Here is a 24801-nt window from a genome sequence, read left to right as displayed (position 1 = left end):
ATTAGATCATTTAAACGATGAAGTACACAATAGTGTAATGTTTTGTTAGTTTAAACAACAGGTTTGGAATATTACTACATATAAGAATAATAGATAAGAACCTCTATGGTTATTATATTTATATCGTGTTTGAAATTACTAGATGTAGAAAATAATGTGGGCTTTATACATTTATATAAACGCTTTACAAGATTTACATTGGCGGGTACTTCAGTGTTGCTGGAAAAGGTTCTTACAAAAGATTTAAATTTTCGCAGCACTGGGTGAATTTTTCTCAGTCTTTTGTTCAAAGAGAGTTTTTTGTCGAAAGTGTTAGAAGTGGGTTATTCCGGGGCTTAAGTTACTCTCTTAGGTATTTACCTTAGTCAAGGGTTAGACCTACTTCTGAGTTCATTTATGTACTGTGGCCTATAAAGTTGTTAAAGAGGCTGAATAGCGTGAAGAAAATATTAAGAGAAGTTGTGAACCTTCGTCTTAAAAACTAATTAATTAAAAAAAAGTTTTGGTGAAAGCGATCACCTATAGCTTTTTATTATTTTAATATAAATGAGTGTTTAATTTATCAAAATTAACACAAAGATATAATGTAAATTTTTGGTTTAATTAAATTAAAAATGACTTAGTTTTTCGTTTCATTCAAACAATTCTATCACATGTGTATTATAACAAAATGCCAGATCACTTCGTATTGAGTTATATTCAGGAAATTCCCAGCGGAGAAATCATCTTTATTATACTGGAATGTGTGATAATGGAGAATAATGTAACAAAATTGAAGAAAGCTCTTAAACAATTTCGCAACATAGAATCTTTTGTTATAAAGCAACACAATAGTTAGACTTCTCGAATGTTCGTTGATTTTAATAAAGAACGCAATGACACTCGAAGGAAATTTTCATCACGATCGCGGAATATCAAATGACTTTGATATTGTAAACTCTTTCCCAGTATCAAATTATGTACCGAAATGTCAAGTGTTTTAATTAATTCGTCGATATTTTTATTAGATTTTACGTTAAAAAAAATTTGATAGAAACTAACTGGCTATAAAATTATTAGTACTATTAGACTTAAAGAGATAAGGTTGTCTAGAGTCAAGACTAGTTCTACTCTAAATTTACCCCCGACGATAAAAGTGGGGTGCTATAAATTTTACTTCGATATTTTACTGTCTGTTTGTGTGTCAGGATTTGAGGTTTTTGTAATTGTTGTTCAGTGTGTAATGTGCGCTACTATTGTAAATATTATTTAAGTAAAATTAAATCAATGCGTTCTTTCCTGTCATATATTGAATCTGCGCTCTACATGACGTGCTAGCACTCAGATATGAAAATTAAATAAGCTTAAAAATATTATTAATAATACAATTATGTATTGACATTGATAATAAGGATCATGTATGTATTATTGCAGCACAACTTGTTTCCGAATTCAATAGAAAAGCTCGATCCATCGAAGTGCAATCACTGCCAAAATCTAAAGGCATTGTAAATCGCGTTCACTTTAATAATAAAGTAGTGAGAAATCAAATCGGTGGCACAGAATCAAACATTTATAACGGTTGGCTGGCTGCCACCGCGCACCGCGCACCGCGCGTTGTGTAACTGGGATTATGCATCTTACAGTTTTGATCGGAGGGAATGAGGACGAATGTGTGGAGTCCCCCGCGCTACGGACGTTTGGGACAATTATTCACACTTGGAATATGACTTGTGAGTTTTAATGCGACTCTGTTTTAATGTTGTGTTTGTGTGAATCCACACATGTAAATCTTCATTTCAAATTGTTAGTTTTGAACAGATCTGCGTTGTAATTCTTCCATATATTTTCATAGTTGGTTTAAAAGCTTATTTCCTTTTCCTCGCCCTTCCCAGTCCATTCCTTGTTTCCAGTCATCAATCCTTCCGTTATCCCTTACCCCTAAAAGCTTGCAGCGCACTCGCAAAGGCCTCAGTCTCTGTGATTGTTCATGGGCGGTGGTAAGGCATGAAAAATAGATGATGGCCGATTCTCAGACCTACACAATTTGTAAATAAAATTTCATGAGAATCGGTCCAACCGTTTCGGAGGAGTATGGTAACTAACATTGTGACACGAGAATTTTATATACATGCAGAGGAATCCTACAGGAAAGGATTTACACAAAACAGGAGTCTCAATCAATTGCTTGAATACATAATGAATTTATTATAAAATTTAACTTTCCAGTTAAGAAATATTTCCTTTAACTAGAGTTCACATAGAATGCCATTAAAAAATAAAAGCACAATAAACATCCAATATTAAGAATTCCGAAATCGAGAAACATAATAAATTCCTTTATTTAAAACAACATTAAGAATTAAAAAGAATAATATCCAAAGGTAGAAGGTCCGCCCACGCCGCCCGCCCAATATGACTGGATATTGTTTTATTAAAATCTTCGCAGGTCCGGGCGCGCCGGAAATATGAAATAGCTCCACATTCTCTTTGCAAAATATTCACTCTTTGACCTGTTCAATCGTTTGTTCAGGGTTAACTAGCTGTTGCACGCGTATCCGTCCGCACTTCGTCGTTAATTGGGACTTTGGTGTTTTCATATACTTTCATTGTTGTTTTACTTGATCTTGCCTTCAGGTTATCGAGTTTTGAATATTGTTTTGCAGTTTTCTGTTACCTTGTGGGATATGCATCAGTGGATTAAGAAACTAACTACTATTATTAGCACCTATCGACGTAACTTCATCAGTATGGGTTCATGCACTTATCATTTTATCATTTATGAATCTAAGAAATTTCTAGTTTAATATAATCAAACAAACACGCTGAAGGAGTCATTGTTAATAATATAAAATATGTAACTATCAGATTTATCTACTAATATTTAAAGTTTCTCAAAACTAATCCATACATTCGAACAAAACGCATAAAGCCGCTTAATAACAAGCAGAAACTTGTTATTCAAACTCAACTGAGAAACACTCAAATATATTCCCAGCGACTAAATAGTGATGTGCATAATTTATCGTGCATTAAAGTGGACCATAAATATCGTATATGTGCAATGTTCTATAATTCTGTGCTGAATTGGAGATGTTACTGCAGGATGGTGTTTATAATGCTCTCGGCGGTCGTCTTCGCTTGCTATGTGTGTGTGTGTGTGTGTATGAGAGGATAATAATTGCTTATTGCATTATTTCGGTATGCAAATGTCGTAGTTTGTAACTTATGTATATAGGAGGTGTAGTGAGCTAATAAAAATCTATTAATACTCTTGATTGTAAATATTTTTTTTATTAATTTATACTTTTTTCTTGTTGGTGGTCTATAGTGAAACTAAGAAACCTCAAGAATAAACATCTTATGCTCTCTTTATATGTACATGTAGTATATTTGTAGGCTGTTATTTTTCAACTTCATATATGGATATCAATGAACACCTTGAGTTTTTGCAATATACCTTATGTACTGTATACTCAGTCTTACGACTTAGCGATTTTTAAGTAAATAAAATATTGAGGCATTTTATGTCTACTTCTTATTTACGAAAACATTATAAACCATGTTTTGCCTACCGTCAAGTCCTCAGATCGAAAAAGATTTAATGCCCATTGTACATCGATTACAATAAATTCAAAATATTTATTATATTATTATTTATCCGATAGAGAACTAGAATTGCCTCGGCCGGTCACGACGGGCGAAGTCAAAAACCCATTGTAGCAGAAAGCAATACAAATCGCTCTCTTTGTTTGCGAAATGAATGCAAATTATAAGCTAAAATATTCGGACAGCCAACAAAAGGCAATAAGGCAATCAAACGAAGCGTCGATATCGATAACTCACCGCGAACGTCACTATAAATCAGCGCGCTCTCCGCAGATAGTGATGCCCACGCTGCAAACAGATTGTCGATGAATATTCTAATCTAGATACATAGAAATGAGTTTCCCTGTTAGGCGCATTTAGTTGCCTTTAAAATTTACAACCATTAGTATCTTCTGTTTATTGTAAAAGTTTTAATTCAATATATTAACATTTTATATCTAACAAAAGAATGACATTTATATCGAATTGTACTTCATATCAATTTAAGGTATCAAAAACATCCAATATAAAAAAAAGGTGTGTGTGCGTTTCACACACGATAGAAGTGAAACTTCAGTAAATCTACAAAAGAATGAGATGAATATGTATGAAATATTATGTATATGTCTGTCTCATTCTTTGCCGGCTTCATTCTACACATTTTTGTATTTGTGTCTCTTACCTGTCGTTTTTCCGTTGCATCAGGTTTGAAACACAACGATTCTAAATAAGTTTCACTTCAAAAAAATATAATCTAGATTAGTTGAATATGTCATATTGTTTGTTTCACAACCAGTATGTAAACATTGATCTGATTGTTGAACTGAGGTTGGTTAGCAATAGAGTTTACAGGATAGCACCCAAGCAAATGCATACCTAGGCTGAAGCTAATTCCCAACATTAACCTCACTACAATACTGACAGTCATTTATTTTTTTAATAAATACGAGCTCAGTTGTGACAGCCACTCCGCCGTTACAGAATTCAATAAAACAAACTATTTGTATTATTTTTGACATGTAAATACACAGGAAATATTTATGTTCCGCTGTTCAAACCTTTGCTTGTTTTGATGAGACTTTTTTAACAATTCAATTATTTCACTTGATATTTTTAACAATTACGTGAGGCACTTCACATAGCGACGCGTGGATGTTGCGTATGTCAACGAAAACACTATTTTTATACAAGGTTTGATAATTTTTTCTGTATGTGTATAATTTGCAACCAGCTTTCCTTTGTCATAATATATAAAATATATTGTAATATTTTCTTTTATATGAACTAAGATTTTTCTGGAAAAGTTATAAAGAATTTAACAGATTTTATTTGGGGTAATGAAAAGGGTATTTCTCATTTCAATGCCCCCAATAAAATCTAATTTTATGTATTTATGACAGATAAAAAATATACATATCATAAAGGTATACAAAAACCTAAGAAGACATTTCGAAAGGCGGTTTTTTTCTCTCGTTATTAGAGATAACAACCAAGTAACCCTTACTGTAAAAGGATAAAGGACCAACTGGTGGGAAAGCAAATATAAAGTTGATTGTATTAGTAGAAATAAATGTGAAAAAGAAAGTTGGATATGACTCCACTGTAAACACAAAGACGTGTATCGACTTAAACGCCAGCTCCCATCGAACTGCATTTGTCAACCCAACAAAGATGAACTTCGAAAAGCAATTTAGCGTCTTGCATATTCGGATCCCGTATCGAGCCATCACAAGCACGTCTAACTCAAATATGATATCGGTTTAAATTGCGGCCGCAGTGCGAAATTTTATGCATTAGTGTGGCCCCGTCTGTCTGCCGCAGGGCTGTCACAGCGCTCTGCATTCGCCGCGCGGCGCGTGGTTGTGACCTGTCATACCCTTATGACGTTTCGGATATGCGCTTGTCTTTTGAAGAATGTTGTGTACAGAACTTTCTACTGCCGAATGTATGAATACATTACTCATATATTTTTCGAGTGTAGACACATATCTTCGAATCGCGCAAAGCATTTATACAACTTCAGCCGGCCGGTCAGTTTGACTGGACTCTACATTTTTGGCCTTAAGAAATCCAATTTCATTAACAGACTTTAAAGTATTTCCGATATTGAAACACTCTTCATTTTCAATATCATTAAACCGGAGTTAAACGAAAGCATATCAAGCGGGATCTAGTGGGTTCCTATAGTTATTCCGTGGTGGCAGAGGCTTAAAAACGTTAACATCCCAATTGGACCTTAACGCCGCTGACACAGGGTACATATCGTAGTAGCACTGTCAATGCGTCACACTCCGGAGCGGAGGTTGACAGCTGGATGTCGGCGAGATCCAAACTGAGTTAATATCATCATTGTCTTTGCAGGGAAGTGAAATGTAAGCGAATACATATGTGTTTATTATAAACTTAATGCAAATTGTAATTTTGATGTCTTTGTTAAAATTGTTTTTAAATAATTTGATAAAATTAATTGAGTTTTCTACTTTCTATTGTCAATCCTGTTAATAACAATGAATAGAAGATATTTTCACATTTTGTTTGCATTGACATTGACTGTACCAGTTATGAAAGAGATAATATTACTGTGTATACAAACCAGATGTCAAACACGAGACTACTTCGGCGAGATCAATCAGCCGCAGCTATAACAACATATTTACAACTATTATTATTAAGATGTAGCATTGTTGGGTGCAGGAAAAAAAAATGTAAGCATCGTTACAATATTTGGGGCGAGGGCACTAAGATGTATCTTAGACGTAAGAAAAGACAACCCACCTATCTCTATTCTATGATACACAGCAACACGATTCAATTCTCGGAAAATTCTAGAGCGTGTGAAATTTTAAAACCCCGAAAGAGTTCAGTACATTTCACTGTTTATTCTCCTGGAAGCTCCAACAGCAAGTTTACACCTGCTAATAAAACTAAATTCTTGTAAGCGTTTACGAGAACAATTGCTTTTATACTTCTTTTGGATCATTATGTTAGATGTTTTATCTTTAGTTGTCAGGAAACTAACGCGATTGAATTGCTCCTGAAAGTGCTTTGATTAAAGAGTATTGGATAATGACTACCGGTACTACAATTTAAGAAGTTTTAATTAGGCTTATTTGACAATCTGTGAACCCATTCGCAAATGACATTTCAAGATAATTTCAATAAAACAAATACGTACATAGTACATTGCATGCAAGCTGAAAATTTATATTATTAATAAGAATATATTTAGTTATTATATTGACACATTGTTAGATCAATTAACATCAAAATGATATAGTATAACTTCACGACTTAAACGCACTGTTATTAGTTTCTATCCCAAAATTCCAGAACTGTTCGATTATGGTTGCTAAGGATGGAAGTTCCGAGCACGTTGTAATATACCGTTTGGATCAGCCCGACGATCATCCAACTTCCCTGCGATACATCGCTCTTTATGTTCCAAATCAAAACGTGCACGCAGCGTTCTCCATATTCGTGTGGCTATGTACAGCGTCCACAGAAATTGAACGGATTTCTGTCTATAAGATTTCGCTTTGACAATAAGGTGTGGTAGATGGTCTAGCTCAATAGTAATTGGCGGTGAACAAAGGACGGTCAAAGCCAGCTTTGCCTAATAGTGGTTCAGGCGTATTTAGAAGCGGGTTAGTTTAGGTATTTTCTGTCACGGCCACGTACGTGCCGCCTCCTTTGTGCTAAACGGGTCTAGGCTAGCAAATTATTTCATATACTACGTGACGTATGTTTCTGTAATAAAATTAGTGAACGCTTTTATCAGAAACAAACTAGTTATAGCAGTTATCCTGAATTCGTTGGTGTAGCAATTATCGATATTAATTCTGTGCGGTAATAATGTAACAGCATTTAAATCACCATGCCATTTCTAGTATCAGAAATCTACAAAATTGTGGTGCAGTGCAATGCAAAAATACGATAAATTTAGTCAAACATAAACCTTAGTTTCTCGCGCCTTAAATTTATTAACAATTTAAAGGACACCGTTACGATATTTCGCTTACTGATACTTCTAAATCACATCAATCGGCCATAAAAATCAATAAACAATTGCTCAAGAAATATTCGCAATATCGACAAAATTTCGCATAATAAAGCATTTTCTCCGTATGCCCTTAATAGCCTTGCCTTTGACTCATAAGGAGTAAGTGGCTCTTTGTGTACATTGTTAGTATAAAACTCTAGGCATTAAACAAAAGGTCTCAAAGTGAAGGTTACGCCAACATTACTGTAGCAATGACAGGCGAGGTGATTAGTGCGAGAGCTCTGTTCTGCTCGGATGCTGCGGGGCTGTTAAACATTTAACGTACGTTCACAAGATGGCTTTTGAGAACAAAATAAGAATTCTTAAATAGCTCCCAAAAGGAATGCATTAGGCGATTATGAAATTAACATTGCATTATAATTATTTTGGTAGATAATGTAAGAATTTGATGGTATAATGTTCAAGGTTATTTGAAATAACTATAACTTTTTGCAACCTTTTTGATACTTCAACAAACAACAATGCAAGGAGACAATTTCGTGATTTCATTTATTTCCTTGTTTGATTGTGGATCGTGAAACGTTCGTCGCACCTCATCTTCTACTCAACCGTTCGAAACATCACCCGGTCTATTGTATTTACTTCATTTCTAAAAAAGCAATAATTTTGCTATATTCGTGTTTAAACGATATTCAACAGCAGGTTAGATTCGTAAGCGGCGTGTAAGTGAGCAGCAGAGACTCCCTCGGCGCCCCGCGCTGCGCGGACAATATCCGAATATTAACCGAGACAGCTGTTTGCAAACATAATAAAAACTTTTCTACGACCTGATACGGGAATTTTTACCGAACAACTCGCCACAATATTATATTAAACAATGCAACGAGAAAATCTTGGCGCATTTACTGTTTGCTGCTGAAATTTAACTTCTGCATAAAATTACACATTTCTTTTTCTATTCGTTTTACATGTAAAAAGGAATCTATATTGCGTGTTGATGTCATTTTAAGATACTTATTTAATATTTAAATTTTATAATAAAATAACTTGTTTTACTGAAGAGATATCACAATATTTATTCGAAAATACCATCATTTATTTAAGTCTTGATACATTTAATCGGAGATAAACCTATATCTTGCCGAAACAATTATACTCTTGTACTCTTGTACAAAGCTGAAGAGTTTGTTTGTTCTATCTACCTCGTAAATGACGTACAGTATCAACGTTGGTTTCGATCCGTTATAAATTGTATTTATTCAAGTTAAATCATATACTTCATATCATTTAGTTTTAAACCTTTGCATAAACAGCGTAGTTGTTAAAGAGTTCTTCAAAACATTACATCTTATAGAGATATCTGCAAATTAAACTTGTGCAGGTTATATAAAATACAATAATTAATAAAAAACATACCTAGCTACAATAGGAAATCAAATATTATAAACCTTTTAAATTCTGAATAAAATTTGCATTATATGCATGAAACGTAATTATTGGAAAAACTTGGAGTGTCTGTCATGTCGGAATAGACACGACGTATCACATCCTTACTCGATGGCAGGTGTGCAGGCCCCACTCCGCCGGAACCCGGGTCTGTCTGATGAATATGCATGCCGATGCTCGCAAAAGTACGGTTTGTTCGCTTGTAATCCAATTTCAAGTTGCCCGCAACGACTCTCCATACAACGCACCATCCAAAATAAACAAACAGTAACCGATATTAAACACGATTCTTTGTTACAGAAGACTGACGCAGACAACCTACAAACAAACATTTCTACAAACGAAACGGTGAGTACAATTTATTCAGCCAAATTCCATTGATAGCATATTTCAACCGAATTCTAATAAAACGCTTTATGCGACGGCGGAATCTCAAAGAAAAATCTGCGACTCAATTATTACTATTTCGCCCTCGAGATTCCCTTTGTTTTACGAGCATACCTAACTTTTGCCTACTGACTCATAAAACTAGGGGCCATATCGCGCCATCTGCCTGCTCATGCCGGAATCACTCAAAGCAAAATTACGAAATCTCGAAGGGGACAGTTTTCATAAAAGCCGCTTCGAATTCCGAAGAATAAAATTTCTCAGCGATTTGGAACCGTCCGCTCCGAGATGTCTAATTGCGGGACAGCTCTGTTGGATACTCCGCCGATCGCGAACCTTCCATTTCTTACAACTCGCTTTTGTTTGTATCAAACGTCTTAAAACTTTCGAGGTGTAATGAAAGGGCTGTTCTTTGCGTAATGGCGTTTCGGTCACGCAATCCGCGAATATTAAACTGTGAAACAAAAGAAGGGTCGGAATTATATTTAGGAGCGCACTCAAACATCGGAAATGGCGGGGATAAATTCAGGCTTTTCCGCTATTTTTTCGGACAAACTTTGAACCTTTCCTTCTCGAGTTCGTAACGCTAAGTTCACGCTTCGCCGTTGTCTCGTGGAATTTATTATAATAATTTCCTTCAGATTATTCGCGGGACAGTGGACTGATCCGCAACTTTGTGTTTTTGTTGAGGAAACAATGTAATTCTTTCCCGTGTTTTATCATTATTCATGACAATCTCAAGAATGCCTGTTTCGATTTTTATTCACCGACATTTCCAAAAACGAAGGTGTTTTGTTTTGGTTACTCGATAACTTTGTGCCCTTTTTAAAAGTATCTTATGATTTGACACCCTCACGTTTATATAGGCATGATCATTCTCTATCCTTCTAAGCATCAGGAAATTTTGAAAGCTTAAATCTACAAATATAACAAACACACCAAGTCAGCAAGTCACTAAAGTCAAAGCATAATTAATTTGTATTTATATGCTACGCAGCATTGAGTCTGAACTATAATTCATTAACGGCAACTATTAATCACTTACAATCTAAATTGAGTAAGGAAAAACAAATTAAAATAACCCGAGTAATGAAATTGATGCAAAAAGATCATTTATCAACGACATCTTCGAAGCAAAAGTAAAACGACTTTGATAAATTGTCTCACATTTTAAACTTACTATGAGACATCACAATTACGAGTAAATCAGGGTTGAAAGGCATTCTTACCTCGTGTGTTTCTGTCTGAAGTAGTCTTTCTCCTGGGCGCGTACGGCCAGGTTTTAAATTCCAAGATTTTATCCAAGGTGCTAGCAGCATGTAATTTGCGAGCGTGTTTTTGTATGAATACTTAAGCGGCGTGCTACTTCTAAAGATTAGTTTAAGCTGGTAAAAGGAGAGTAGAGGTGAATTTTCGCTTAAAATGTTATCGTCTTGATTTAATTACAAGTAAATTTACAGAGGATAACGAAACATTGTGAAAAGAAGTGCTAATAAAATGGGATTAGAAGTGGTGTTTGAAAAGCATATTATATAACTAAATGTATATAATTACTAGCCGACCCGGCAAACGCTGTCCTGCTATACCCTTGTCGTTTAGCGGTATGCGAAATAGATGTTGGCCAATTCTCAGGCCTATCCGATATAAATAGAAAATTTCATGAACATTGGAGGATTATGGAACTAACATTGTGACACGAGAATACTATATTATATATGGAGATAATCTCCAAAAGTTTGGGTATTAACATATTCTTTGTCAATAAGGCTGTGTCATTCAGTGAGTAGCGGTGGTATTTTAGTACTTATATGATCTCTATTGTTTTCATTTATTGCGTATCCATAATAAACGTGTTTTCTTTTAATATTAAATGTTAAATTAAAGCTTGAGCTTAAGTATTTGGCTAATTTTTTTAACTCGCTGTCGGAAATTCATCATAATGATGTGAGGGAAATCATTTAGTGTTCCATTTATGTGCAATCGGCTTGAGGTATTCAGGCTCAACCAATTTACCGCCGGCTTTTGACACGCGCTAACGATGTATCCGCATCACACTGTATTGATTTTTGTATTTAATTACGCGATTTGTTAACGCACTTGGCAAGTGGAAATATACTTGGTAGCCTTTGATCCTGTCTTTCTGAGATATGAGATGTTTTTTGGCGAATCAGTGAATATTATTAGGATTTCTAATAAAACACCTAAAGCGAGGTTATTAAATTAAGACATACACCTTTGATGATTATACCGTGAATAATACTCAACTTAACCAGTGAATAAAATATACGAATTACGCTATCCACTTGGATGTCTATGGAGAATTATAAAATTTCAACTAGATACATTTAATAAATAAGCTAGCTCTACACATATCCAAACTACGTCAACCATCACTAAACTGTCAATTCTTAATGTTAGCTTTGAAAGAATCTAGTTGTGACCAACGCTCACACAGAGGTCTGATACCATACCCTATCTTGCACATTCCGTGCCCTTCATCAGCAGAGATATGAAACATCTATCCAATACTTAATTATATGCCTCGAATATCTCCGCGGCTTCGATGAAAGGAGTTGAACACATGTCTATGGACCGATCTGAGAGGTCCCGGGTTCAGATACAGCTATCAGTCGGCAATTTGTCTCAGTTATTTATCGCTTGTAATTAAACTTATCTACACATTAATGTCCTTTGTAATTCATTAGTCCTTTGTTTTTTTACTTTCCATATACTATTTATTAAGATATCTCTTCTTGGGCAATAAGATTTATTATCTTTGTTTTCAGACATTTTTGTTGGTGAGCGATAAAATTATATAAGCCAAGGGTTAATTATACGTAATAAAATATATGAGAACGAAAAATTATGACTTGGACTAATAAGATCGTTTGAGATTTATTGATATTAAAAAAATATATATGCAAAAATATAAATAAGTTGAAAATATCGACTTAACCAAAATAATATATTACTATAGCTATAGAGACAAAATGATATGTAACTACAACAACAAACAACGAATTACGTGTTAACGTCATAAAAACGAGCATAAAAGTCAGTAAAAATCTCGAAACTAAGCAACACTCCGTGCAGCATTCCACTTGGAACTAAATAAAACACTAATTTATATATCGTAACTGTAACTTCGCGACGTCACGTCGTATGAGCACACATGCATTAGCTGTATAAAACGCGAGAGATATTGTTTTCCAAAGAGCACACTTAAATTCACAAACAGACCTCCTTCCCCCCGGGGGGACGGTGTTGAGGGGAGGGGGGCAACCAGCTGTTCGCTGCTCTCAGATTACTCGTTGATAGTTAAGAATGGTTAAGCATTAAATGTTTGCGATGCTCCAGTAATATAAGAATTGTCGTTATTCCTACCCCGGGCTTGTTTCTATCGCATTTTAAAGCAAAATGAATGTTGTTTCCTTTTTTCTTCGGAATTATTTTTGTTCTCTTGTTTTACGGTCAGAAGTTTAGCAGGAAATTAATGTTTACGATGCAGTCTTGTTCAGAACTGATTATATAACAGTGGTTTGCTGAAGTCGCTGAATATTCTCATTTTATCAAGGAAAATGTATGTATTATTTGTTTTTCTCCAATCGTTTGTTTATTATAAACTCGAACAATCTTTATTCTACCAGATCTAGAATTACTTCACAGTTATATTAGCCGGTACGAAATTGTATAAATTCGTTATGCTTCCATTTCATAACAAAATAACGCTGTGACCACTGGGACAGCACCAGCATTGAAATAAATAAAGGTCATCAAAATCGATTCACTCAGTTGAAAGTTACGGGGTAAAAAAAATACAGACGAATAGATAACCTTCTTCTTTTCTTGAAGTCGGTTGAAAACACATATTTGTCACAAAAGTTAAAAGAGTTGGCTTAGCACAACTATATATTAAACGTCATAAATAACTAGTTACTAAACAGCAGATAAAGAGCTCACTTTTCGTAATCAGTAAAAGGGCATCCACTTAAACACACTTCAATTTCAAGTAAAGGGCTCATTACGCGTGAGCTATCGCATATCGCATCCTAAACTTACAATCGTAGGGGACAATCGAAGGTTCAAATTGACCATAAAAATGTCCCCGTCCCTTCATTAGGCCCTGGATGTGTCCCCTGCCGTTCCTAACTAACGTCAGGCCCGCTTCTGGTCCACAGATTAATCTTTATACAGATAGTATACAGCTTTGTAAACATTCTTATCGTCATCAAAAATCTATGCAATATATCTATGTAGTATTAATACACATAAAAGTAAAGAGTATGCTTGTTTATTTTTCGGTTTGAACGCGCTGATCTCAGGAACTACTGCACCTGTTTGGATCAAGTTAATTTCTGAATAGTTTGAGACACGGGAACTATGCGGGACTGACAATCTTCTCCTTTCTACACATGAAACACGGGTGGAGCTGCGGGCAAAAAGTTAGTGTGGTTATAAAAGTAATGTACGAGAATAAATTTTTGATAATGTTTTTTATGAAGAATAATATTTTATGCACATTTTTAATTTGTGGAGCGAAATAAACACTAAATATTTAGTATTTTGTATTTGCTAGTGTCCCGGGCTTTTTATAATTATTCGTATATATGGGCATTTCGATTATTTCAAGATTGGTAATACATTTAGATTGACAATAAGAATAAACGAGGTCTTTGCAACTTGATACTAAATGCATCAATTTGTAGTCAACCTAATTTCATATGCAATTCCTACAATATAATATAGCCCTAAGAAATAATAGACCCGTCTATCCCATGAGTGCTCTATGCGAAATCGCTGGGGATTCTGCATCTGTCGATGTTCCCTCAGCCTTGCCCCTTCTGCCGCATACTGGCCGTTTAATTATACATCAAGTGACGTATTAAAATATCTTGTGTGGGGTTCGCGTTTCTTAAACATTTAGATTGTTATATTTTTTAACTATGTTGAAGTTAGCAGCCATTCAGAATATGGAATGATAGTACTCAATATAGATATGTATTTTTATTATAAATAAATTTTTTGTATATAATTGACATTCTGTAATTTTATTTTATCCACTATTATACTCTTTAAATATTAGTTTCATTAAAAATAGATCACCTAGGTTTCACCTAAGCTGATTTAGATAATTAAAATCGCTGAATTCTTAGTTGACACTCCAACGTACACATTAACCAACATGTGAAAATAATAACAGATTTTACGAACATTTTGATGTATGTTTCATCTAAACTTAAAAATGTAATACATCAACCCGATACCTTATAACATACATCAAAGACATACAAAAATCAATAAAACATTCAGTTTAGGCGCACATAACAATAAAAATAAAACAGTAGCATTCCACGGTACATCCCTGGGGAGCAAAGGCGAGGGGAGTGCATTCTTAGGAGACCCCTCGCCCTCAGGCCTCGCCGTACCTGCATATTGCGTAATTGTACGATCCAAACACACATACTTGTGTATAATTGCTTGTTACTTGGAGGGATTTAGACCTCACAAAGAACTCGTTATCGCTAGTTGTGGGTTCACCTATTTGTTAAAATTGATTAAACAATGTACACTAAAATTAGGTGATCACTTTGATCGTATAATCAGTATTTTGTGTAACTATGTACGCTAAAAAGGCATGTTTTTTTCGTAGATTGTGGTTCATCTAATCAAACTGCCTAACAAAATCAATAATAATGAACTGCAGTGGACCAAAAATCTTTGATTTACAAAAGTTCTTAACCCTTATATTCTACATAATCAAGAAATGAAAAGGCAATGTTTCCCGCACACAACAGCGATAAGGGTCCTTATTTGACCAGCCTGCCAATCGGCAAGGGGCTAGCTTCCCTTTATTTTGAGTTAAGATTTGCGTTAAGCTCCCAAGCAGCTGCCCCTTAATGGATTGTTAATATTTACCGAATTTAATGCATGTTCAAATTTCTTTCAGCTTTAATGAATGGGGTTTTGCAATTTTTATATATTGCGCAAAATATTTTATCAGCGATAACTGTGTTTAGATACATTTACGATGATTTTTTTCAATTTTGTTTCTTTTTATTATAGATAGGGAATTATGCAAAGAGGTTTAACAACTACTAATTAATAATATGTAACATTATTTACTGTTCTTAAAATCACGTTTCTAATTCTTCTAATATTTTATTATAAACATATATCATCGCGTCTAAACGGAATGTTGGAAAAAAATCAGGAAAGCAATTACGTTCCACGCATGTAGTCCAAATTCGATTACATGGTACCAATAACTGAAACAACAGTTGCCGGAACACAAGCTATGATTGATGAAAATCAAAACATTGTATTACAAAACTCTTGAATAATATACGCAAGTTGTATTTTGAAACGCACAGCGGAGACAGGGTCTTTGATCGCTTTGTTATTGTATTGTAACACGTGCGTGTGCGCGCCCCAATGCGTAAACACCGTGTAGATGCGGTCTATCAGCTCAGTTACTTTTATGAACGCATAGTTCAATGAATTTAAAATTGTGGTTGTCGTTATTTTTTAGCCGACGATACCTAATACAAAGGTAGTTTTCAATTCGACTGTATATTTTTTTGGTTTGTCAGTCGATAACTAGGTGGGCTTTCGACCGATTAACATGATTCTTTTTGTGTGTCAAAGTAAATTGTTGTCATTTGGTCCCATTTTTTAATATAGACCCCCTTCCCGGTAACGTGACTTTTTTTGTAGAAAATAGTTATTCAGCTTCTATTCAAACTAACGACTTATAAAAAAAGACCTTTTTGTGTCCATCATATATAAATATTAAAATGTAATGCTTTATTTCCTTTTTTTTATTTCATAACAATTACAGATAACATATATCATATCTATAGATTACAAAAAAATCAAAATGCAACCGACTGGCTGAATGTCGATACGAAAGCGCGCGCGGTAAAAAAATGCATTTTGAAATGGAGGGAAAAATTGGAAGTTCCGCGTTTCAGTTCGTTTTACACGAAAGGTTTTAACGAACGCCCCGGTGGCTCCTTCTAAATGTTTTATTGAGGTTAACTTTGTTATTCATGTCATAACGTAACGAAATAATATATTTTTGTAGCGGTTTTACGTTTACGACGGATAAACGTACGTTCGTTATGAGTTTTCAGAGAAATTTTACGAATACTTTCACGTTATGGCCGAATACTAGTCACTTTTTATGATACAACACACGCTAGCAGAAACCGAGCCCGCCGAGACTAGTTTTAATTTCCCGGAAGAAACGAAATCTTAAATATTGCATCAATAATAAAACGTTTTTAATCGTTTACATTTTAGCTACACTCACTCAACTGTACTACTCTAAAGAAATATCAAATCCCCTTCTTTTGGTCTATTATAAAAGTGGATCTTACAATAATTTCTCGTATTCCCCACCAGTCTTATATCATCGTGCTCGGATAGCGACCTTACAGCGCACATGCGACCAACGTTATAGCTTGCAGGTCCCATCAGGTAACTCGATTACCCCCGACGCGAGTACCTCACGACGTCCCAGGGGACTGACGCCGATCTAGCAACAAATGTAACAAATATAAATAATCAGGTCAATGCACTGTGGACATATACCAGATGTGCGCCGTTTGATCGGGCTCATAATAATCGAATTCATTCAGTGTTTCATTCGTTAATTATATATTCATTGTTAGATGTACTATCGCCTGTTTAACTTGAAGTATCCTACTAATATTATAAATGCGAAAGTTTGTGAGGATGTGTGTATGTTCGTTCACGCAAAAACTACTGATCCGATTGCAATGAAATTTGGTACAAGATAGCTGGGTAACCGGAATAACACATAGGTAACGTTTTATCCCGATATTCTTACGGGATACGATAGACTTACGCGAGAGCAACCGCGGGGCGCAGCTAGTTACTTATATCGTTAATTCAAATAAATTCTGACATTCATACAACCCTATAGAAAAATTACATATTGCTTTATTGTTATATTATATACTTCGATATGTAAAAAAGCTGAAAGTATCTATTTAACAAACGGTTATTATGTAGAATTTGTATACGAGTAGAGTTAGATGTGATGTTTGTACCTTGTTTAGTTAAACAGTGTTGAAATATAACCGTGGGAATAGACACGTGCTTCTGGATTGGTTATTTCGTTGTCCGTGGGATTAGCTCAAATATCCTATTTTCACAGCAATATTATGTTAATTGTCATTTAATTACGCTTAATTATCTGGGAAGGGCCAGTTGGACTCTTTTCCAGAGTGTTGTATGTTTCAATATTTTCTTTTGTTATTAATAAGTTATCCCAAACACCAGTATTTTTGTAGCATTAGTCATAACACACAAGTTGCGACAAATTATGTCATCGATGAAATTAGCTAGCTGTGGACCTAATATTGTTTCACCTTCCGTGACTTTAACAAAAGCGAAATGTCATCTGATTTGTTTTAGTCTACACACGAGACTACAATCAAGTTATAAAATGACCACTGTATCTTTTGAAAATACTGTTTTAAAATATATATCATATTTGAATTGATTATTGAGTTAGTATATTGTTATGTTGCATTGATATAAATAATTAATGCTTACGCTACAGAAGCTGTGAAGTGACATAAAAAACTGATCACAATAACTATTGAAATCAAATCATTGTTCCAACTACGTATCCTGAATTGGGTTTTATGGTGACATTTGTGAATCTCAAATCTATCCAACCTCTAATGACTAACCTATAGTCTATATATTTCATTCGGCCGATAAATATACATGGACATAACAAGAAGTGAATCATAATGCCTCTTTCGTGTGCACTAAACACAACAGGTATCTTAAAAAGCGTACCGAAACGACTGGTCTGACTCACATGACAAAATGTTAAGTACATATTCATAGACTTGGAACATTATGATAAACGGGTATTGCAACAGTAACAACTGCTGAACAAAATAGCTAACACCAGTTATTTACTTTAATTTGCGCATCGCTAGGAGCGGGGGGCCAAATTCCAATCAGCGCGCAGGCCGCAACCTTCATTCATCACTCGGACCCGAGTTTCTGTTTCACTGGAGCGAGAACATTTTTTTTCTTTGTCCCCCAGTGCAGCCGCACGCCCAATCCTCTAGATTAAACTGTCAATTCCGATACTATCTTTTTTTCCTTAAAGTCCGAGTATATCGATCCGTCTTCTTACGCTGCGCTTCAAATATCTAAACGCTATCTGTACAAGTTAGGAGAGTTAATTGTGAAAGCAATCTTGGCCTTTTAAGATTTTTTTATTTATAAGTGACTAATAAAATCTAAAAGGTAACTTCAAACACCTGTAAATTGTGACAAAAACACCGGTTAAACGGCCCGTAAAGTTCGTTAACAGTTTCTGCTTAATTAACTCGCTATTAAATTAATTACCTGATTCGAAATTAAGAATTTGCGAAAAATATCCGCCGAAAGTTTTACGAAGCGTCAATCAGCAGATACGGTCTGCGTTATTATCGCAAACATAAATAGCCGAAAAATGGAACAAATTTACTTTTTTTGCAGAAAATACAGATACAAATCAAAAGCGTACTCGTTTTTTACAACACTTTTACATGCTACAGTAAACAGCGCAAGGGAAATAGTGCCATAAATAAGGCGAATAAAAATACGTGTGCCCGATACCAATTGTCACTTTATTTGGACGTTTGTCCCCTTCTGGGGGCTGGGGTCGGGGCCCTTCGTTACGCGAGCCGCCATAATTTAGGGCTCCAGCTGGCTCATGTAATGTTGATTGTATTGCGCACGATAGCAAAGTAATCGTTCGCCCTTAGGAACGAGCTAGCCGGCCGATGCGACAAGAATCAAATGTATATGTGTTTTTATTGTTCAGTGCGAATGGTCCCTTATCCTGGTCAATGGTCCTTCATTGATGTTACAGTTTTATGAATGTCTTGTACGCCTTTGGTTAACTTGGAGATAAATTTGGGTTTTACTTAACTTATGTATAATAATTGTTATATTTAGATGATACAATTATAAATATACAGATATTTACAAAAGTTTTTATCCTTCCTTTGCTATACTTAAACAGATATCGAATAACGGTCGATTTATGAAATAGAAAATATTGTCTAGATTCTATATAAATAAGATTTGTTATTCAGTTGTGTATCTGAAGTTTATTTCGAGATGAAACCGATGCAATCTCGATAGCTTTGTGTCGGTCATTCGGAAGTACCCGCCGGTCTTATCTGACCAATTGACCCAAATAATAATATGAATGCGAATAAAGCTTTTTATGAGGCAAAGATATTTTTTATGTTTCAGTATGAATAGTTATAAAGAAAATGTTAGATGTAAATATGATTTTAGAAAAAAAAAATACATTAAAATGAATTATATCTCTTTAATATTTATCCTCTATCACATTGATTCCCAGAAATCCTTAAAAGTTCCAAATCCGTTTGTAAATTACTTAAAAATAACTTAAATGAATTCGGAATCCTTAAATACTTGATTCTTGCAGATGCGATTATATGTTTAAACCGTGGATTGTCCTTATCTCAAGGTATCAATTACGACCAATAGATTTATCGTACCCTGACCCTTGCTATACAAAAAATTAAACGTTGGTTAATTGAAAGTGAGGAAAGCCCTGGTCTCAGCTGATAAGAGGTAATCTTCGTTTAAACAAGGGATTACGCTTCGCTCCCGGCGTCCGCTAAGGCGGCCTGTACGCGTGCGATTTTTGACCTTCAAATTGCAGTGGTAATTAAGTCTTAACTTCTTGCTTGAAACATCATAATTTGGGATACGTTTCTTCGTAAAAGAGATTTCTTTAAAAAATATTGTGTTACAAGCTCCGCTTTGTGTTCACATCTATGTATTGCTTAGTAAATATCGATATATTGAAATAAATAAAAAATAAATAACTACCAATGTACCCTATTATAATTTCAAATTTCAATTCTTACCCTCACTAAAAACTTGCACTCTTATAGGAACCAACACAATTTTTTTCTTAACTTTTTAATGTAATTAAACTAACCTAACCTTACATAGCCTTTGAAGTGTAAAACGCTGCGTGTCCGCGCTCGTCTATCGTACGCTTGAGTATTCAGCGCTAACTGATTACAAGTTCGCTCGTAATCTCGGGTTTGTTTAAGAAATGTTTTCCTGTAAAAGGATTAGCTGATTCCCGAGGCTTAGCTCAGGTTAGCGATGAGTTTTTATCTAGGGTTTAAAGCGACTCACCTCACTTCGTTTTGAGACGACCAAAAAATGCCTGTGTTCAGTGCACGTTTAAGATATGTAGCACTTGTCTGTATTTATCTACCGACTTCAAAAAAGGAGGAGATCATCAATTCGGCTGTACTTTATCAGAGCTTTGTGGTGGTTAAACCAATTGTTATGACTCCTTTTTATTTTTTAGACTCCTTTTTATTTGAAAAATATTGGTCGCCATTGAATTTGCGTTAACAAAAAATTAATACAATCGAGTAAACCTCCTCCTTTTTTGAAGTCGGTTAACACCAGAGGTTTGGTGCAAAGCTCGTGTTGACATCTAATTCTAACAACATACCACCAGTTTACAAAGCTTTTCAAAGGAGTTACCGAAATCTTATCAAACCAGAAAACACGTACAAAAAAACAATTTTCACTTGCACACAAATAACAATAAAATACCAGTTTCTGTTTATCAAAGCGTCGTCGCGGGATAAAACCTAGGATAAAATTATTCCGGGTCCATCCAATAGGCGATTCGTACGTTTTCATCGAATACCTACATTTATATCGATAGGAACCGATAGCCGACCCTTTATATCGACACCTAAAACGGATATTTTCGAAAACTGTTAATAGAAAGGGGAACTGCGTAATAGAGCGTTATCGTTGCGTATAATGTATAACTTAAGCTTTCTTAAATGCGAAATGTGATTGAATGATGAGGTTTTTTGTAACATACTTGAAAAAATATATTATAATAGTTTAAAAAAACTAAAAAACACGCTTTTATCATATTTTGCAAATTGAAAAATGGAATAATTTTATCAAATTAGTGTATTGTCATTGGTCCTCAATAAATCTACAAAGTTTGAACGAAATCTGGCCGTTTAAAGTGGGTCAAAATCGCGCCCAAAGAAGTCGGTTACAAACAAACATACAAACATACAGGTGAAGCTAATAAAAAGCGTGTAAAAATAGTCAAATGGCCCTGTAGTCCGAGATTGGGATATGTTTGAAGGCGAAAGCGTCGGAAAATGTGGCAAGCACGTTTCAAAAGCCGTAATATGAACTTATTTATAACTACCTTACAACAGTGTGTAAGTTTTATGTGCATGCTACAATGATGCCGTAGAATTTGTTCGAGAATGTCCTTCAATAAATTAGTTGAAGTTTTATGAACCCGTCTTGGTGGTCTGGTCAGCTAACACCAGTCAGTCAACAAACTTTAAATTATTATTATCAAATAGTCCGACTTCTGTTTATTTAACAAATAACGTATTGGAGAAGTTATTCTGTAACAATAATATTTAAATTTAATTGTTGTTGGTTTTCAAATTTGTGATTAATTTCTGCGCTTTAATATTACGCCTTTTATGTTCTAAAACGTTTTAATAATTAATTTATTTAACACCACGTCTTGTTTATATCCTGAGACTTCAAAATACTTCATAAACACACTATCCATACATATTACTTCAAAAAGAGCCCATAACACATCACAGACAGAAAACTAGGATCGAACGTGGCTCCCACAAACCTAAGCCATCGACACACATTGCACTCAAAAAAATCCACCGTTGAGCAAATAAAAGCGTGTTAATATCGATTTCAAACGGAGCCCCCGGGAGCGGATTCAATCCCAGGATAATATTATGCTGGGATTGATTCGTGGGATAATATTATTCCGGGCGGCTACGTCACCACGCGTCCATTCAGCTATTTCTATTATACCCGCATTAAACTGTGCTCGCTCAACAGCTTGAATAATGCACGTCGGATACATGTTGTTATTTCATTAGGAATGACGATTAAGCTTTTGGGGGTGATGCTGTTCATTTTGATATTACATCAGACGCTGTAGATAGCAAGAACGTATGTACTTGACTTCGCATATAGGTTAATATGGTTTATTTATTTTTCATGATCTGAATAAAAATGTGATTAATAAATTTAGTTTAAATGTACAGCAAGGCAACACTTTAATATGAAAATTTATAATTTATATTTGGAGATAAGAAACATAGATTGACTTTTAACGCGGTTTATTCAATATTTAATAGGTTCCAATACTACCTACATCAAACGTGGTCATTGTGAGACAGACGCTTCCTGGCAACCCGCTAAAAATTCTTTTGTTTCTAAAGCGAAGGCAGCTGATATCAAAAGCATGTACATATATTATAAATTCACTTAATATTTTAATTGAATTTAAGGTTTTTTTCACTCGGTCGTTTCTATCGTAATGTTTCAACAAAAATTACAGGTATACAAAAATAGTCCTCGATCCAGACATAGCATAATGGCCGTCCAATGTCTCTGCGACCTTTAATTGTATATTGTACTGTCGGCTATCGAGTACCTCTAAAAGAAATTTGTTTAAAACTGTTTCTAATTCCATCCAGTTTATTCAATTGCCTCGGAAAGTGGAACATTACTTATGCATTTAACTGAAAATAATTATAGAAAGATAAAAACAAATTAATTCTGAAATTTAAATTAGAACTAACTAGCTCAAAGGACGATTTTGAAACATAATTTACATTTTTGTATACTCAATAGACTTTTTATTTGTATCCAAGTAAGAACAAAAAAATTAAGTTTCGTGTTATCCACGTTGAATAATTATAATTTGAAATTCTCTTTCGTTTCAGCGTAGTAATGTAAAAGTTAGGCAGAGGTGATTATTGTACTAAATTTTTAAATACACCATTATTATTACGAAAGTCGAAAAATATTGTGTTTTGTAAAACAATACATTTGTCGGTTCTTTTTGTGATCAAGTATGTTCAACAGGATATACTCGTGTACAATTCACGGATTTTTATCATACATTCATACCCATACAATGGCTCCGCAACTATGAAGCAATTGAACACTCTAGGCCCCAGTAACAAGATCTATTCTCGCTAATCCGCCACTATTTATAGCGTAGAATTAACTAAAATAATGTTATTACAGCAAGCCCGAAGTTCTTTGTTGTAACGGTTAGCGTCTGGAACAGCCATCGCAGTTGCTGAATTGAATTAATCCGGAATGCTGTTTTTGTTTTCACTTAGGAATATGGCTTATAACGCATTCAATTGTTTCTTGTTGGACATTTGCATTTGTTGATACTGAGTGTTTAATAGTTTGAAACAATCCTAGAATAAAGGTTTTTCGTTTCATTTATAAAGAGAAGTACCACACACTAATATTATAAATGCAAATGTAACATTATCTGTCTTTTTGCTGTCTATTCTTCACGCCTGAACTTGTAATCCCCTGAACCGGTTTTGATATCGTATAGTTAGCTAATGCATCTAACATCCGATATTTCCTAAATTCGACATTTAGGGGACTGTATTAAAATGGTAATAATCTGTGGATAAGGACTAATTATTATTATCTTTTCACAGACTGACCTACTCACATAAATATAAGCTAGCGAAGTGAATAAGTGTATAATATTCTACCCCTTACCCCAATATAAAAGAAGGGGTAATATAAAAGATTATAAAATCAACTGCACTTCGCAATAGGATCCGTTGTAAATAAACACTTCCCAAAGCTCTTATTATTCCATGCGTGGATATGGTAAGAAGGCAGGCCGGGCCGCCATATTTATTATGTGATTATCGCCACAAAAAGCTTTCGAATTACAATGGAGGCGCCCAGTGAGTGATTATAGAGTTATAGGGCTCAGCCCTCTCTTTTGTGTTATTGAATATCTGTTTACACACTGCGCGTATCATTAAAAAATATTATTTTAACGCCATTATAGTCTAGTCTTTATAACTATCTTATTCGTAATATACACACAATTGTTTATGACTGTATACTACGTAGCGTGCTAATTTTGAATAAAACATTGATGCTCATCAATGTTTATTTATTTATTACATTAAAGATCACCAACATGACATACACGGATAAAATGGATAGAGAGTTTTATAAAATTAAACAAACAAAGACTTAGTGCTGTCACAATTATAGGCAACCACTACTAATAAAAATAACATTTCACAGCCTTTAAATTTTGTCTTAATTATATTTTACAATTAAGACAAAATTTTGTTCGTACTTAAATAGCTGTTAGTACTTTTGTTGTTATTGTACTTTCTTATTTTTCAACTAAAAAGTCATAACTGAGAAAGAAGTACAATACTCATTCAGGAATAGAAGGGGTTGTCCATTAATCACGTGATCTTTTTTTAGCATTTTTTAAC

At 34.5% G+C, this 24801-nt stretch overlaps 1 protein-coding gene across 4 annotated transcripts in view; it reads left to right on the top strand.

The window, feature by feature from the left end:
• LOC119839548 (toll-like receptor 6) overlaps positions 1-24801 on the top strand; it is a 190495-nt gene that overhangs the window by 93107 nt on the left and 72587 nt on the right. For all 4 annotated transcript variants that reach the window (XM_038365891.1, XM_038365881.1, XM_038365870.1 and 1 more), the window contains one exon: positions 9314-9361. In XM_038365891.1, coding sequence (XP_038221819.1) covers positions 9314-9361 — 48 coding nt within the window. The remainder of the gene's footprint in view (positions 1-9313; positions 9362-24801) is intronic.

Source organism: Zerene cesonia, chromosome 1 (assembly GCF_012273895.1).
Source record: "Zerene cesonia ecotype Mississippi chromosome 1, Zerene_cesonia_1.1, whole genome shotgun sequence".
Classification (NCBI taxonomy): Eukaryota; Metazoa; Arthropoda; class Insecta; order Lepidoptera; family Pieridae; genus Zerene; species Zerene cesonia.
This window is presented reverse-complemented; position numbering and strand designations above follow the sequence as displayed.